This window comes from Sphaerodactylus townsendi, linkage group LG12, assembly GCF_021028975.2.
Source record: "Sphaerodactylus townsendi isolate TG3544 linkage group LG12, MPM_Stown_v2.3, whole genome shotgun sequence".
Classification (NCBI taxonomy): domain Eukaryota; kingdom Metazoa; phylum Chordata; class Lepidosauria; order Squamata; family Sphaerodactylidae; genus Sphaerodactylus; species Sphaerodactylus townsendi.
Window position 1 is genome coordinate 53,197,519 of NC_059436.1, and position 18,507 is coordinate 53,216,025.

The following is an 18,507-nucleotide window of genomic DNA, read 5'->3' on the forward strand; positions in this document are numbered from 1 at the left end:
GCCAGAAAACTTTCCACAAGTTTGTTGGATGTGAATGGAAATACAACCAGGGTAGACAAACGCACCTTCCGCACAAGCAGAATAATGCACTTTCAACACGCTTTCACAAATGTTTGCAAGTGGATTTTGCTATTCCGCTATTGGATTGAAAGTGCATTTTTCTGCATGCGCGGGCCTGAGTTGGAAAATGCTTCAAGTAGATCCTAGTAGATCCCTGAATCAGACTGAAATAAAACAGAAAGGGAACAGACACATATTTGAATAAATAATCTCTAATTGGAGGCAGAAATTCACCTGGTCTTTTTCTTTCAGCTTCAGAATGGCGTCCGGCAAAAAAGGAAGGGTAAGTACCTTTCTCTTCTCCTCCCTCTCGGTGGCTTCTCAAAATCTGGTGCTTTTGTTCCGTGTCAATGAAAAAATGTCCAAACTGCACCCTGGCCAAACAGTCCAAAAACTATAAGCTTCGCTTCATAATCATAAACAATGCATAAAAAATAACGAAAGACTACAGCCCATGAATTAATTACGACAATGGTCCCAATGACTTGCTTTTCTCGAAGGCTTTCACGGCCGGAATCACTGGTTAGGGCTAGTTACCACGCAGTCACCTCTAGCAGCAGAATCTTCCTGATTGCTGGCTGCATCTGTGGCTGGCCTCCTCTGAAGATGCCAGCCACAGATGCAGGTGAAACATCACAATGCTGCTAGAACACGGCCAGACAGCCCGGAAACCTGCTTTTGCTTTTGTAGATGATAACGGCGGCCAAATTACAGGTTGCAAGAAATTGGAAAAAGGGGGACATCTCTCTGGTCAAAGACTGGATTCTGCTTCTCATGGGATTTGCCTCTCTTGGGTCCTTGCCGCAGGGGCCCACAAAGGCAGGGAAAAGGCAGGTCATATGAACTCGCCTGGGCTTTTCCTCATAGCTGGCTGCCGCATAGACCGGGGCGCGTCGACCGAGGGGCGCGCCTTCGCAGGAAGGCGCTTTCCCCTCCTCTCCCCTGCCTGCCTTTTTTCCCCTCGCCGGCAGGCAGGACCAACCCCCCAGACCATGCTATGGCCCGTTTCCCCTTTGTGGCTCCACAGATGGGAGCCAGGGAACGGGTTCTCCAGTATCACGTTATGTGCGATTCTCTGTTTTAGTTGCAGCTTGGCTGGTATAGCAGCCAAGAGAGTGGACTGTGTACCAGGAAGTCCTGTGTTCAGACCTCAACTTGTCACAAGCACACTTGGCAGCTTAAGGAAACTCTTAGGATGGGCTTTGTCCATATCAGTACAGTACAGTAAACCTTTATTAGGCATAAATAATTCTGCATACAGTATGTCTGTATGATAAACAACAATACAACGAGGAATCCAGTACACTATGTTAGGATAAACTATACACAAACTTTCTGGAGACCCATTGCAATATCCATATGTTAATTAAAACCGATTTGAACGACTTCTCGTGTTTATTACAATGACTTGAGCCTCAGACATTAAATCAATGTAATTTAGATGGTTTGAGACATCGAGGGACACATTGTAGTCCCGTCTTTGGGATATTACTTCTGCTAGATATGTAGCGACCCTAAAGGTTATCTCAGAAGATGCATCACTCAGTAAATACTTCACTACATCAGCTGAAGGCAAATTTGTTTTAGCTTTAATAATCGGGATTGTATAGTGACTACGTAATGCAGAGTGTAGCTGACATTCTAGGAGTATATGCTGTATTGTATCCACGGTGTCCATATCAGTATTATGAGGAAGGGGTCTAGTCTAGTCCTCTTCCCCAAATACTGCTTGTCCATATGAAGGATTTTTCTGTTGTGGGGCAAAAGCAGATTGAAATGGAGTTGGAGCGCCCCAGCGAAGATGGTCACATAGAAATACTATTTGGACACCCAGGAGAAGAAGAAAATCTGTTAACAATGACTATCTGTAATTCAGTTGACAGAAGTCAGTTAAGGAAGGAAGTCGTTGAGTACCAGGAGATGCTGGATAAACTACAGAAAGGTACCATAACTGAAATATGTAGAAACATTCTGTCAAAGGAACATTTTCAGATCTGCATGATTAGCTGGGCACTTAATCACAATACTGTTCAACTGCTGGGAAAGAGCTTGGATGGGATCTGAAATGTACTTGTTCTAGTTTAAAAGAAAACTGTTGTCAAATGATGTCCAGGTGGTCCCTTCGCCCCGCTAAGCTAATTCCATGAGATAGTCAAGCCCAGCTGGGCGACTGGAGGCTCTAATCCTGTCCAATCCCCGAAAGAGATTTTTAAAATGTCAGGAGGCCTATCTGGTGAACCAGATGTGTTTCCACACTCCTCCATTCCTGCTGGGTGACCTTGGGCCAGTCACAGTTCTCTTCCAACTCTCTCAGCCCCACCTACCTCCCAGGTCAGGGTCAGGATTTCACGTCCAATGCAACTTGCCCAAAGCTCAGGTCATAGGAGAGGAGACCTATGTGGAGCCAGCGTGGCGTCATGGTTAAGAGCAGGTGCACTCTAATCTGGAGGAACTGGGTTTGATTCCCTGCTCTGCCACCTGAGCTGTAGAGGCTTATCTGGTGAACTAGATTAGATTGTGCACTCCAACACATGCCAGCTGGGTGACCTTGGGCTAGTCACAGTTCTTTGGAGCTCTCTCAGCCCCACCCACCTCACAGGGTGTTTGTTGTGGGGGCGGGAAGGGAAAGGAGATTGACAGCCCCTTGGAGTCTCCTTGCAGGAGAGAAAGGGGGGTATAAATCCTGCAAAGTTCAAAGCCGCCCATGTCAGCTTCCAAGTTATCTTTTTTAGTGAGAGAGCGGAATGAAGGTGTCTATGCCATGAGAAAGAGATTAGACCGTGATCGCATTTATGCCTTGCATCGTAAGAAGGTAGGCATCGACCATCGTTTGGAAGAGGTAAAGTGATGGGAGAGGGCTCTCGGTTGGGCAGAACTTCCTGTGGTTTGCACATGGGAAAACCCCTGCCCTTGGTCGAAGCCAGCCAGACTTTCCTCAGGCCAGGAACGACCAGAAGATTTGCACTCGCCGCCTTCGTGTTTCCCCTCAGAACAGAACGGGATTAGTTGCTTGTAAACTGGGATGTTTGTGACGTACTCTGCAGCTGGGACGCTTTGGGGGCTCACCTATTTGTAGCACCCCTGCCCGCCCCACACCCATCCTTGTGGCCTGTGCTACTCTTTACCTTTGACTTCAGACTGCAGAGGGAGAAACCCCTCCCCCCGCCTCCCAGTTTCTGGAATACTGTTGGCTAATGTGGCCAGCCCAAGTGACTAGGGCCGTGGTGGCGAACCTTTGGCACTCCAGATGTTATAGACTACAATTCCCATTAGCCCCTGCCAGCATGGCCAATTGGGGGTGATGGGGATTGTAGTCCATAACATCTGGAGTGCCAAAGGTTCGCCACCACTGGACTAGGGGCTATCGTTTGAACCACTGCCAAAGAACCACGTTCTTAAGTGCCCCCCTCGGATGCCACCTGCTGGAGTGCCCCCCTCGGATGCCACCTGCAGGAGTGCCAGTCACTCAGAGGTCCCGCCCAATTTTATTCGAGGGTTACCGTTGGTCAGCGGTGGACCATACACAAAGGGACCGTTTGTTTTAGACCCCAGTTACACTTCTGTTACTAATTATCTGTGTGTGCCGAGAGGGGGTTACTAATTGGTGATTTTGCCACGTGATTTTTGCCTTAGTTACGCCCCTCCTCCTCCTCAGCAGTAGCGCGCAGAACTTGAAGCAGTCTAGCAGGAGGTGCACCAAATGCAGGCGGCAGCCTGCGCGCTCAAGTGCATTCTCACTAAGCGACCGGCGCGGCGGCTGCATGACCGCTGCACACAGCCCTGCCCAGGAATGCCCCGCCCCCAGAATGCCCGGCCACAGCCCTGCCCAGGAATGCCCCCAGAATGCCCGGCCACGCCCTCGTCGTGCCCAGCCCAGCCCCGTTGGCGCTACGCCACAGTTTGAATCCCACCACCAGGGGAACCTGTTACTAAAATTTTTGGATCCCACCACTGACCCTCGCCCACTTTAAACTCATCTCTGTAATGGGAAGGAGAGTCTGAGGACCTCCCAGGCCTCCCAATCTGTGAGATCAGCTCTGCAGTCAAAGTCTGAGGCGGCCGTACAGAGAGTGGGGGTGAGATGACTCCGATTGCTCAGAGAGTACCTACCTGCCTCTGTAGGCCTCCATAACACAATAATCCACCTCTCACTGGGGAAGCATCGGAGCTCAGAACTGGATCACTGAGTTTTGCATCCAGAAGGCCCCAAGTTCGATTCCTGCTATCTCCAGTGACATCAAGACTAGGAAAGACCACCGCCTGGAATCTCAGCAGTCTCCTGAAAGGAACCAACCAACTTTGCTAAAGTTTACTTGAGAGGGGGAGGGGCGTAACGAGGCAAACTGGAGCCCTGGGCAAAACCTGAGTTTGATACCCCCCCCATGGGCAGTGGAAGGAGGCTGAGCTCCCCCATCCTCCTCCCCTGTTGGCTTGTGGCTTCCCCCTTCCCTGCCGGCTGAACTTCGGCGACCCCCTTACCAGTGAAAGGGCGCGAGATGCGGGGGGCGGGTGGGAGGCGGCAGCATCCAGGAAAGAGTGGTGAGGTCAGTGGGTCGGCCATGTGCGCATGCCCCCCTGACTGCTAGTTCTGCCAACCCACAGAGATCCATCCGAGGACACAGCAGGGCTGGCAAGAGGCAGAGCACAGGCAGCTTTGGCTCGTCCCAGTCCATGGATCGAGTCGAGCTGAGCTGGTTTGGAGGCGCTCGGAGGGCCGAGGGCCCGAGCCCACTCACTCTGAACTCTGTGCCATCCGAACTTGCGGTAACATCCGAGATTCTCGGATGCAATTTTATTTTTTTGGTGTTTTTTCGCGTTTTGGCCTCCAGAGGGCGCATTTTTGGAGATTCCGGCACCAAAATTTCAGGATATGATGATACCCCTAAGTTTGGTGAAGTTTGGTTCGGGGGGGGGGGGGCAAAGTGATGGACTCCCAAAGGGGGTGCCCCCATCCCCCATTGTTTCCAATGGGAGCTAATAGGAGATCGGGGCTACTCCTTTGAGGGTCCATAACTTTGCTAGCCAAGTCATGATGGAGGCTGTGCAACATGTTGTATCATTGTAGGTTGCTACAGTGATCCCCAGTGCCGCAAAAATGTTATTTTGTTCCTGCCGCGTCTGCACATGTATGGACATCACTTTTCACTTGATTTTTAATTGCCTTCTCCTTTTTAATCCCCCCCCCCCCCACATTTTCCTGCAAATCTAGGTTTTCAGAAATCATTTTTAGGTTTGCACATTGGGGCTACCCATGGCTATTATATATATTAAATATATTGTGTAAAGCAGGGTTTGGATATTATCTCAGTTATTCTGACAGTAAATTTCTAAGGCAGCTGGGAATATCTTGTATTGCCTGAGCAGTTGTGGGGTTCAGTTAGAGGCATATGTAAGGCTACGCAGTAATTCATAGCTGAGGTGAGAGTTGAACAGGTATCACTCTGGGTCATGGCATATTCTCTTAGCTGGTTGAAGGTCTGATAGCAAAGCCCGGGAAGGCCTTGTTGTCTATCCTTGAGAGCAACTGGTGGTCACGCCCAGCACTGGGCTGAATAGAGCAATCGTGTGACTGACTGTGATACAGTCTTAAAATGTTTATGGGCAAAGCCAAATAACCCATAACTAGCTTTAAAGAGTTGCAACCAGTTTTCCTTGACATTTCATAACCTTAAAGCTATACTCCTTAAAGTTCCTCGGCATGAATCTCCCAAGACAGCAACTGCAGATCCTGTTAGGAGAGGGTTGGGATTTTTGCCTTGGCTTTAGTTCAGCTGCTTTTCCCTTTGAGATATTTGTTTATGGGGATATCTTGAAGGTAGGCATCATAGCACACTCGTATATGTCTTTCATCCTCTGCAAAGGATGAAGAGGAAGATGAGGAAGATGGTGAAGATAACAAAGCAGAGGAGAACCCAACATATGTGCAGGCATTACGGATGCAGGTAATGGATTGTGGTGACTTAATCGGGCGGTTTGGGATACGCCACAATAGTCTCCTGTCTCTGTGCCTTCCACCTTTTTTCCTTCTCGACAGGAGATTTCTGAAGCCAAGTTCACAGATAGAACTTCTTCAGGATATTGGCATGATGGGCATCGTTGTGTTAGATGAAGCTGTTTGTTTATGGGGATATCTTGAAGGTAGGCATCATAGCACACTCTTATATGTCTTTCATCCTCTGCAAAGGATGAAGAGGAAGATGAGGAAGATGCTGAAGATAACAAAGCAGAGGAGAACCCAACATATGTGCAGGCATGGATGGTACGGATTGTGTGACTTAACGGGCGTGTTTGGGATACGCTGCTAATAGTCTCCTGTTCTGTGCCCACCTTTTTCCTTCACAGGAGATTTCTGAAGCAAGTTCAGATAACTTTCAGGATATTGGCATGATGGGCATCGTTGTGTTAGATGAAGCTGTTTGTTTATGGGGATATCTTGAAGGTAGGCATCATAGCACACTCTTATATGTCTTTCATCCTCTGCAAAGGATGAAGAGGAAGATGAGGAAGATGGTGAAGATAACAAAGCAGAGGAGAACCCAACATATGTGCAGGCATGGATGGTACGGATTGTGTGACTTAACGGGCGTGTTTGGGATACGCTGCTAATAGTCTCCTGTTCTGTGCCCACCTTTTACCTTCACAGGAGATTTCTGAAGCAAGTTCAGATAACTTTCAGGATATTGGCATGATGGGCATCGTTGTGTTAGATGAAGCTGTTTGTTTATGGGGATATCTTGAAGGTAGGCATCATAGCACACTCGTATATGTCTTTCATCCTCTGCAAAGGATGAAGAGGAAGATGAGGAAGATGGCGAAGATAACAACAAAGTTAAGAGGAGAACCTGCAACATATGTGCAGGCATGGATGGTACGGATTGTGTGACTTAACGGGCGTGTTTGGGATACGCTGCTAATAGTCTCCTGTTCTGTGCCCACCTTTTACCTTCACAGGAGATTTCTGAAGCAAGTTCAGATAACTTCCAGGATATTGGCATGATGGGCATCGTTGTGTTAGATGAAGCTGTTTGTTTATGGGGATATCTTGAAGCTGTATAGGCATCATAGTTAATTTTATATGTCTTTTCATCCTCTGCAAAGGATGAAGAGGAAGATGAGGAAGATGGTGAAGATAACAAAGCAGAGGAGAACCCAACATATGTGCAGGCATGGATGGTACTTTTGATTGTGTGTGACTTAACGGCGTGTTTGGGATTAATCGCTTCGCTAATAGTCTCCTGTTCTGTGCTCCACCTTTTTTCCTCTCACAGGAGATTTCTGAAGCAAGTTCCAGATAACTTCTCAGGATATTAAAGCATGACGTGGGGCATCGCTGTGTGTTAGATGAAGCTTCGTTTGTTTATGGGGGGATATCTTGAAGCGTAGGCATCATAGTTAACACTTTTATATGTCTTTTCATCCCTCTGCAAAAGATGAAGAGGAAGATGAGGAAGATGCTGAAGGAAGATAACAAAGCAGAGGAGAACCCAAACATATGTGCAGGCATGGTAATGCACGGATTGTGTGACTTAACGGGCGTGTTTGGGATACGCTGCTAATAGTCTCCTGTTCTGTGCCCACCTTTTACCTTCACAGGAGATTTCTGAAGCAAGTTCAGATAACTTTCAGGATATTGGCATGATGGGCATCGTTGTGTTAGATGAAGCTGTTTGTTTATGGGGATATCTTGAAGGTAGGCATCATAGCACACTCTTATATGTCTTTCATCCTCTGCAAAGGATGAAGAGGAAGATGAGGAAGATGGCGAAGATAACAAAGCAGAGGAGAACCCAACATATGTGCAGGCATGGATGGTACGGATTGTGTGACTTAACGGGCGTGTTTGGGATACGCTGCTAATAGTCTCCTGTTCTGTGCCCACCTTTTACCTTCACAGGAGATTTCTGAAGCAAGTTCAGATAACTTCCAGGATATTGGCATGATGGGCATCGTTGTGTTAGATGAAGCTGTTTGTTTATGGGGATATCTTGAAGGTAGGCATCATAGCACACCAGCATATGTCTTTTCATCCTTCCGCAAAGGATGAAGAGGAAGATGAGGAAGATGGTGAAGAAGATAACAAAAAAGCAGAGGAGAACCCCAACATATGTGCAGGCATGGATGGTGCAACGGATTGTGTGGACTGCCAACGGCGCTTGTTTGAGGATACGCCAAGCTAATAGTCTTCCCCTGTTCTGTGCCCACCTTTTACCTTCACAGGAGATTTCTGAAGCAAGTTCAGATAACTTCCAGGATATTGGCATGATGGGCATCGTTGTGTTAGATGAAGCTGTTTGTTTATGGGGATATCTTGAAGGTAGGCATCATAGCACACTCTTATATGTCTTTCATCCCTCTGCAAAGGATAAAGAGGAAGATGAGGAAGATGGTAAGATAACAAAAGCAGAGGAGAACCCAACATATGTGCAGGCATGGATGACGTACGGATTGTGTGGACTTAACAGGCGTGTTTTCTGGGATACGCTGCACATTGAAGCGTCTCCCGTTCTTGTGCCCACCTTTTACCTTCACAGGAGATTTCTGAAGCAAGTTCAGATAACTTCCAGGATATTGGCATGATGGGCATCGTTGTGTTAGATGAAGCTGTTTGTTTATGGGGATATCTTGAAGGTAGGCATCATAGCACACTTCTTATATGTTCCTTTCATCCTGCAAAAGGATGAAGAGGAAGATGAGGAAGTAATGGTGTGAAGATAACAACAGCAGAGGAGAACCCAACATATGTGGCAGGCATGATGGTACGGATTGTGTGACTTAACGGGCGTGTTTGGGATACGCTGCTAATAGTCTCCCCTGTCTCTGCGCTCCAATTCCCTTTTACCTTCCACAGGAGATTTCTGAAGCAAGTTCAGATAACTTTCAGGATATTGGCATGATGGGCATCGTTGTGTTAGATGAAGCTGTTTGTTTATGGGGATATCTTGAAGGTAGGCATCATAGCACACTCTTATATGTCTGCGTCTTCATCCTTCTGCAAAGGATAAAGAGGAAGATGATATGAAGATGGTGAAGATAACAAAGCATGAGGAGAACCTGTAAACATATGTGCAGGCATGGATGAAAATACGGATTGTGTGGACTTAACGGGCTGTTTGGGATACGGGCCATTAATAGTCTTCCCGTTCTGTGCTCCACCTTTTACCTTCTTCACAGGAGAGATTTCTGAAGCAAGTTCAGATAACTTCTGGTGCAGGATATTGGCAATGATGGGCATCAAGTTGCAAGTTAGATGAAGCTTCGTTTTGTTTATGGGGATATCTTGAAGGTAGGCATCATAGCACACTCTTATATGTCTTTCATCCTCTGCAAAGGATGAAGAGGAAGATGAGGAAGATGGTGAAGATAACAAAGCAGAGGAGAACCCAACATATGTGCAGGCATGGATGGTACGGATTGTGTGACTTAACGGGCGTGTTTGGGATACGCTGCTAATAGTCTCCTGTTCTGTGCCCACCTTGCACTATCACTCTTTCACAGGAGATTTCTAAAGCAAGTTCAGATAACTTTCAGGATATTGGCATGATGGGCATCGTTGTGTTAGATGAAGCTGTTTGTTTATGGGGATATCTTGAGAAGGCCTTGAGTTCACTCTTCATAGGGAATTGGTATAATGGACATGCTGATATTTTTGCAGAAATACTCACCATTTGTTCTCCTAACAGACCACTGCGGAAGAAGGGGGAAATCCCGAAGAACGTGCAGTTGCTGGTAAGGAAGAGAACTTCCAAAAGAACCGTAAAAGGTACTGTATGCGAAGGTGTAGTTTCCATAACAGTATTTTTATATACACTTACCTTGGCTGCAAATATGGTGGAAGATCAAGGGCTTGGCAGGGGAGTTGCATTTCTTTCGGTTGTGATGACATTACGGATTTTACATTTGTTTCTTGGAAGCCCCCCCCCCCCCTATGAATCCCCCCTCACTGATGCATCTGAATCATCTGACCCCTTGGAGAAGAACCAAGCACAGAATATGCACTCTATTTATATTGCACACATACGATGGTTTTGTACAAGTCATGACTTTTCCCAGAGAATCTGGAGGGTTGTAGTTTATGTGGGTAGATTCCGAGGAGTATCCTACTCAGATAAATCAAATGACTGCAGGTCTGGGGCAACGGAAACTTTATCCTGTGGTTTTTTCAATTGTGTGTCCGCTGGCCCTTTCAGAGAACGGTTAATAAATTCCAAGGGTTCCCTTTGATTCTAAGTCCATGGTCTCTGATATGTTTGCTGATTTTTCTTTGGCTGTGGCTAAAATTCAGGCAGAAAAGACTTCTGTGCAATGATGGAAAACGAGGGTGATCTTTGTAAGCGTGGCTCTGTCCAGATTGTTAAAGTTTCCAGGGTTCCCCAGGCAAAACTGATGACTAAACATAAGAACATAAGAACTAGCCTGCTGGATCAGACCAGAGTCCATCTAGTCCAGCTCTCTGCTACTCGCAGTGGCCCACCAGGTGCCTTTGGGAGCTCACCTGCAGGATGTGAAAGCAAGGGCCTTCTGTGGCTGTTGCTCCCGAGCACCTGGACTGTTAAGGCATTTGCAATCTCCGATCAAAGAGGATCAAGATTGGTAGCCATAAATTGACTTCTCCTCCATACATCTTCAACCCGGGTCAAGATATGCCCCAACACTGACATTGTATTCAGTGGCAGCTTTAGTGATTCTGGAACCCTGGACAAAAGTTCAAATTACACTTCGGCGGTAGTCTGATTTGTCCAGCTTTCCTGTGCTAGTGATATGGAGAAACAGTAACCTACCTTATGAGCTAATTGTGATGGTTACTTAATGTTCGATCTGTTGAATGATGAAAAAAAACCAGGTGGCAGATTTTTAAAAATTCTTCATGATTTTGAGTGCAGGCATATATTTTAAAAATCCACAGCTGTTCACTTCAGAGGTAACATTCCTTCGGCATACGCGATACGCGCTGGCATATTCTCCGCCAGCAACGCCGCCTCCCGCGCATTCATGCCGTACCGCCACGACCCGCCTATTACATACCATGAATTCAAATGCTTTTCTGCCATCTTTGATCCTCTCATGGTACGAGTTCCCTACTGTGCAGTAAACGCGTTGTGTGCACAAACGACGATGAAGAGTCCTGGGTTCAAAATCCCATTCTTCTGGGAACTTCACTGGGTAACTTCACTCTCATCCCTCCCTATCAGCACAGGGTTGTTGTGAAACTTAAATGTGAGGGGGAAGGTATGCCACTCAGAGCTCTTTGGGAGAAGGGCACTTTAAAAAATAGAGTAAAGACTGACTAGATCAGGGGTAGGGAACCTGCGGCTCGAGAGCCGCATGCGGCTCTTCTGCCCTTGCACTATGGCTCCACGAGCCAAGCCTCCGGCCGCATCCTTGCCCGCCCTGCAGGCAGTAGGGCGGGCGCACCAACTGCCCACGGTTGGCTGGGCCACGCCGCGGGCTTCCCCTCTCGCCCACCCCGTTGGAGCGGGGCGGGCGCTTTCCTGGCAGCCGGCGAGGCCGAGCCGCCGGCTTCATCCTTGCCTGCGCGAGTGCATCCATGCGCTTCTCAGAATGAGCGGAGTAAGAGGTAAAAAAACCCCTATATATATATAGTGTTATCTTTATTTTAAATGTCAGAAATTATTTGCGGCTCCAAGTGTTTTCTTTTCCCGTGGAAAATGGGTCCAAATGGCTCTTTGAGTGTTAAAGGTTCCCTACCCCTGGACTAGATGAACTAACCCATTTCTATCTTAAAACTTTTGCAGTTATGTAGCAAAGACAGCCTCTGACGGGTCTTCATGAAGTTCATTGTTAAAGTTGAAGTTTGTTAAAGTTGAAGTTTGTTAAAGTTGAAGTTTGTTAAAGTTGTTTGTTAAAGTTGAAGTTTGTTAAAGTTGAAGTTTATTAAAGTTGAAGTTTGTTAAAGTTGAAGTTTGTTAAAGTTGAAGTTTGTTAAATGTTAAAGTTCACTTTGCTGTATTAACGTAAGTGGTTTGAAAACGCATTATTTTGCGTGTGCGGAAGGGGCCCGAAATAAACAAATGTGACTATTAAAAAAATCAAACATCCAAGGAGCTTATCAGATCATGTGAAGAGGAGTCTTCCTTAGCTAAGAAGTCCTTTCCTAGTTTCAGATGTTCTGCTTTGGACTAAACAGATCCAGAGGGAGAAGGAACTGGCTGTAGGACTCCTGCCTCTTCCACAAGACTGTCACGACATCAGCAATCTTGGTTCCCACTGGATTCTGGTTTCAATTGCCCAGATTTTTCCAGGAAAATCTGTCAAGCTCAGCAAACTGGCATCAACCATGCGGAAGGTGATGTTCTCCCGATGAAAATACTTCGTCCCCATCACCCCTGGAACGCTTCATCCCATTCCCAACTAGCCTTTGTGTGCATTTTACAAACTTCATTATACCCAACCAGTGACTGAGGCCCCTTCCGCACACGCAAAATAATGCGTTTTCAAACCACTATCACAACTGTTTGCAAGTGGATTTTGCTATTCTGCACAGCTTCAAAGAGCACTGAAAGCGGTTTGAAAGTGCATTATTCTGCATGTGCAGAATGAGCCTGAGTCTTTCCTCCAGTGGTAACAAAGCTGGGGCTTCAGCCCTGTCCAATCAGATCTCCAGGAGGTGTCGGGAGACAAAGTCAAAGTCCTTGAAGACGGCCTGCTGCTCCGGTGTGAGAGCCGGGAGGCCATCGGGTGGAGTCAGGAGAGAGGTGAACTCCTGGTCGAAGTTGCTGATGTCAGCAGCGTCTTTCAAAGTGGGTACAAACGGGGGCTTCCCGTTCCTGGGGAACAAGGCATCCCAGTCCATCTTCTAAAAAATGGAACAAATTGTGTAACAAAATGTAAAGTGATGCACATAGGGGCAAAAAATCTAAACTTCACATACACACTACAGGGGTCAAAGATGCACCTTTGCAAGCTGTGACTAGGGAAGAAGGTCAAAGTCATTCGAAGAAAAAGAAGAAGAATTTGGAGTTATATCCCCCTTTCTCTCCTACAGGAGACTCAAAGGGGCTGACAATCTCCTTTCCCTTCCCCCCTGCCCCACAACCAACACCCTGTGAGGTGGGTGGGGCTGAGCGAGCTCTGAAGAACTGTGACTAGCCCAAAGTCACCCAGCTGGCGTGTGTTGGAACGCACCGGCTAATCTAGTTCCCCAGATAAGCCTCCACAGCTCAAGTGGCAGAGCGGGGAATCAAACCCGGTTCTCCAGATTAGAGTGCACCGGCTCTTAACCGCCACGCCACTGTCACAGGAGGACATTTCTTCAGGGGAAAAATTAATTCCTCCTATTTGGCTTCTGTTTCCCCCCCCTTCTTTTAAAGGTAGCTGCAAATGAGTTGTAGCAAAGTTCCCGCAGCAAAGTGCCATTCTTTTTTTAGTAGCTCCACCTTGAGGTCAAGCATTCCTGCCACTCCAGCCGAACCGAGCAGGACAGTCAAAAGCATCCTCCTCCGTTCTCAACAGCAGGGGGCAGCAGTTCTATTCCTGCAGACCGCCTCCCCAACCCACCTCGTCCGTTGCTGGCTCAGCTCCTTCTAACTCCTGCTCCGCTGGCGGGAATTGAGCAGGAGTGGTGCTTGAGGCCTGCTAAAAAGCCAGCGCCCCTCTGCCTTTATGTGGAACCCGAGAAGCTGCCTTGCCCGGAGTCAGACCTCTGGGCTTCCCAGGCTGGCACCGTCTGCTCTGACAGGCAGCTGCTGCTCAGCGTCTTTCACATCAGTGTCTTGTCGAAGGCTTTCACGGCCGGAATCGCTGGGGTGCTGTGGGTTTTCCGAACTGTATGGCCGGGTTCCAGTAGCATTTTCTCCTGACGTTTGGCCTGCATCTGAGAAGATGCCAGCCACAGACGCAGGCCAAACGTCATTTGGATTCAAATCCCCACTCGCCTGAGAAGTTCGCTGGGTGCTTTAAAAAAAATGGTTGTGAAAAAAAATGGGAGAAGGGGCCATGGACTTCTCCCCCAAAAACTTCCTAGAGCGTGGGTATTGCACACATTTGGAAAAGAAATAGATTTGGAAAGGAGCAGTGGTGGGATCCAAAAATTTTACTAACAGGTTCCCATGGTGGTGGGATTCAAACTGTGGCGTAGCGCCAATGGGGCTGGGCGGGGCATGACGGGGGTGTGGCCGGACATTCCGGGGCGGGGCATTCCTGGGCGGGGCTGTGGCAAGGACGCAGCCGTTGTGCCGGTCCTCGGGCCGGGAAACGAATGCACGCAGGCACAGGCTGCCACGCACGCCGGTGCACCTCCTGCTAGACTTCTTCCAGTTCTGCGCGCTACTGCTGAGAGGAGGGGCGTAACGAAGGCAAAAATCACGTGGCAAAATCCCCAATTAGTAACCCCCTCTCGGCACACGCAAATAATTAGTAACCTACTCTCGGGAACCTGTGAGAACCTACTGGATCCCACCTCTGGAAAGGAACCAACCCTCCCCCCTTGCAGAAAGTTGAAGCCAGTGGCGATTTTAGTCTGTGGATTGCCCCCATTCCCCCCTCACCAAATGCGCTTTCAGGCAAACCTGTTGTAGTCAACAGCAAACTCAGCAACGCTTAACTACTGTATTTGGTAAAAGTGCTTCCCTAAGCATGCGCAGAGCGCCTGCCCCCCACCCTTGAGAAGAAAAAAACCCTTCCCACTTTTCCTGCATTGGTCGAGATCCTGGCTCTGCTTTCTGCACGTCTGCTTCAGATCCATGTTCCAAACTTAACGTTAATCCTTTGGCTGAACTTTTGGCGATCCAGCAAGGCTGACCTCAAATGTGTGTATTTGGGAGTAAAGTGTCAGGACAGGCTGTCGAGTAAATGCACACAATGCAGGTGGGTTTAATGTTTACATGAAAGGGAAAAGGTCACCAAGATCAAAGATTATTACTCATGAGTAAGCACATGCTTTGGCGGTGGAGCCCACTCAACTCAATGGGGCTGATTTCTGAGCCAACAGGCACTTGGATGAATGGGCAAGCCATCCCGTGCAACTTTTCTTGGAAAATAAGACACACACACACACCCCCCCCCTGTTCAAAGGTACCTGCTCACTCCCATGTAAGCATTCAGAGGTCCTTGCTTAAGAGGCCAATCCCAGGAAACTTGGTCAGTGTTACTCCCAGGTAGGTGTGTAGAAGACTGCAGATGTGCAGCTGGAGCACTATTTGCTTACTCCAGAGTAAGCCCCCATGATTTCAATGCATGCTTGCCTGGGTGAGTGGTTAAGAGCAAGTAAACGCTAATCTGAAGAACTGGGTTTGATTCTCCACTCCTCTGCAGGAGTGGTGGACTCTTGTCTGGTCAACTGGACTCGTCTGGTCAACTGGTTTCCCTGCTCCTCCACTTGAAGCCTGCTGGGCGACCTTGGGCCAGCCACCGTTCTCTCAGAACTCCCTCAGCCCTACTGACCTCACTAGGGGTCTGTTGTGGGGAGAGGAAAGTAAAGCAGGAACGACAAAAATGGCGAAGAGTGGTGAACTCCATAATGTGGACCTCCAGGTTCGATTCCCCACTCCTCCACATGAATGGCAGACTGTAGCCTGGAGAATCGGATTTGCTTCCTGCTCCTGCACGTGAAGCCTGCTGGGCGACCTCAGGCCAGTCATAGCTAGTTCTCTGGGAGAGTTCTCAGCCCCACCTGCCTCCCGAGGAGTCTGGGGCGGCGGGGAAGGGAAAAGGAGTTGGCCAGCCGCTTTGGAGACTCCTCACAGGAGAGACAGGGGGGAGGAGGAAAGGCCAACTCTTCCTCCTCCTCCCTCCTCCTCCTCCCCCCCCCCCGCAAACCCTGCACGCCGGGACCTGGCCGGGGCTTCGCCTGCTCTGCGGGGGCCTGCTTGGCAGGGAGCGCGCGGCGCGCTTCCTCGGGACGCAGCCCAACCCGGCCCGCCCCTGCGCTGGGCCAGCGCCAGGTCCCGAAGTGGGCCGGCCGGGCGGGCCAGCGGGCTGGGCGTTCCCTTTTTCCGGGCCGCCCCTCGGCCTTGCGCCGGCCCCCTCCCACAAACCCACCCACCCACCCACTCGCCCACTCGCCCGCCCCCCCGCCGGGCCAGTTCTTGCAGCCGGCCAGTTGCGCGCAAGAGAGCAGCCAGCCCGCCCAGCAGCCCGGCGGGCGGGGGGGGCCGCCCTTTGTTCCCGGGGAGGGGGGAGAGGGCGGGCGGCTCTTTCTGCCGCGCCTCCTCCTCCTCCTCCTCCTCCAGCCAGCCAGCCAGGCAGCCTTTCCTGGGAGGCGGCGCGCGCGGCAGGAGCGCCGGACCGTGGCTGCTGCGGGGCGCCGCCTGCTGCCCTCCGTCCCGCGCGGCAATGGGGGAGCCGCGGCGCGCCCTGCGCGGGGCTCGGGGCTCGGCGTGGCGGCGGGACTAGGCGCGGCGGCGGCGGCGGCGTCGTCGGCGGGGCGATGGAGGAGTGGCGGCAGTGCGGCCGCTGGCTGATGGACTGCAAGGTGCTGCCGGCCCACCACCGCGTGGCGTGGCCGTCGGCCGTGGTCTTCGAGCTGGCGCAGGCGCTGCGCGACGGGGTGCTCCTCTGCCAGCTGCTGCACCACCTGGCGCCCGGCTCCGTCGACCTCAAGGACATCAACTTCAGGCCCCAGATGTCGCAGGTAGGAGGACCGGCCTCTGCCCGGGACGGCGCCCTAGAACAGTGATGGCGAACCTATGGCACGGGTGCCAGAGGTGGCACTCAGAGCCCTCTCGGTGGGCACGCACAAACAGAGTGCCCCCCCCCCCCACACACACATCTAGGCTGGCCTGGGCCGCTGGGCTCGGTTATTAGCATTAAACCTAAGACCTAGTTTTGGGGATGCAGTGTAGGTAACCCTGTTAAACGCTGTTAAACCCCACTGATTTTCATGCGAAGAACTGAAGCGCGATCCTTTACCTGGGAGTAAGCTTGGTTGCTGGCAACGGGGCTTGCTTCTGAGTAAACCCTCCTAGGTCGTGATTCACCCGTTGGAAGAGTTGCACGGTTGCTTCAAAGCAAAGCCACCGACTACCACCAAGCTTACTCCCGAGTAACGCACGCCTTGGAGCCAACCGTTTCTTCTAAACTAAAACCTCAGTATTCAGATTAAATGGCCGTGTTGGCGCTTTGCGATAAATAAGTGGGTTTTGGGTTGCAGTTTGGGCACTCGGTCTTGAAAAGGTTCACCATCACTGCCCTAGAAGAAGTGCCCGCTCTGTGCCCTGGCCGCGCGAGAGGCTCTTCCTTGCCCCGCTAAAGTCGTGCGTATCGTGGGAGCGCCGCACGAGTGTCCGCTTCTGCTCGGGGGTCTCCCTGCTGCAGCCAGGCGGGACCGGGGTGTGTGTGTGGGGGATATGCGGGGCTGATCGGCTGAGTTTGCTTTGGGCACCGAGACCAAAGTCCTCTCCCGGCTGCTGGGCAGCGCTGCCATTTCCCCCCCCCCCCATCGCAGAGAGAAGTGTTTGCAAGTTTCGCCTCTCGGATGCCGTCCTAAGCACAGTCCTGCCCTTCTTGTGCCAGAGGAAGGGAAACGCTTCTCAAACGCACTCTTTAGGTCAGTGGTGGCGAACCTTTGGCCCTCCAGATGTTATGGACTACAATTCCCATCAGGCCCTGCCAATTGGCCATGCGGGCAGGGGCTGATGGGAATTGTAGTCCATAACATCTGGAGGGCCAATGGGGGGGGGGGGGGTGGGGGGGGGGGGGGGTGGGGGGGGGGGGGGGTGGGGGGGGGGGGGGGTGGGGGGGGGGGGGGGTGGGGGGGGGGGGGGGTGGGGGGGGGGGGGGGTGGGGGGGGGGGGGGGTGGGGGGGGGGGGGGGTGGGGGGGGGGGGGGGTGGGGGGGGGGGGGGGTGGGGGGGGGGGGGGGTGGGGGGGGGGGGGGGTGGGGGGGGGGGGGGGTGGGGGGGGGGGGGGGTGGGGGGGGGGGGGGGTGGGGGGGGGGGGGGGTGGGGGGGGGGGGGGGTGGGGGGGGGGGGGGGTGGGGGGGGGGGGGGGTGGGGGGGGGGGGGGGTGGGGGGGGGGGGGGGTGGGGGGGGGGGGGGGTGGGGGGGGGGGGGGGTGGGGGGGGGGGGGGGTGGGGGGGGGGGGGGGTGGGGGGGGGGGGGGGTGGGGGGGGGGGGGGGTGGGGGGGGGGGGGGGTGGGGGGGGGGGGGGGTGGGGGGGGGGGGGGGTGGGGGGGGGGGGGGGTGGGGGGGGGGGGGGGTGGGGGGGGGGGGGGGTGGGGGGGGGGGGGGGTGGGGGGGGGGGGGGGTGGGGGGGGGGGGGGGTGGGGGGGGGGGGGGGTGGGGGGGGGGGGGGGTGGGGGGGGGGGGGGGTGGGGGGGGGGGGGGGTGGGGGGGGGGGGGGGTGGGGGGGGGGGGGGGTGGGGGGGGGGGGGGGTGGGGGGGGGGGGGGGTGGGGGGGGGGGGGGGTGGGGGGGGGGGGGGGTGGGGGGGGGGGGGGGTGGGGGGGGGGGGGGGTGGGGGGGGGGGGGGGTGGGGGGGGGGGGGGGTGGGGG

General features: G+C 52.0%; 1 protein-coding gene across 1 annotated transcript in view; it reads left to right on the top strand.

The window, feature by feature from the left end:
• The first annotated feature begins 16,101 nt into the window (after positions 1-16,101).
• Positions 16,102-18,507, top strand: part of VAV2 (vav guanine nucleotide exchange factor 2) — a 235,683-nt gene continuing 233,277 nt past the window's right edge. Inside the window, exon 1 of the mRNA XM_048512184.1 lies at positions 16,102-16,648. Within this exon, the coding sequence (XP_048368141.1) occupies positions 16,445-16,648 (204 nt within the window). The 5' untranslated portion in view covers positions 16,102-16,444. The remainder of the gene's footprint in view (positions 16,649-18,507) is intronic.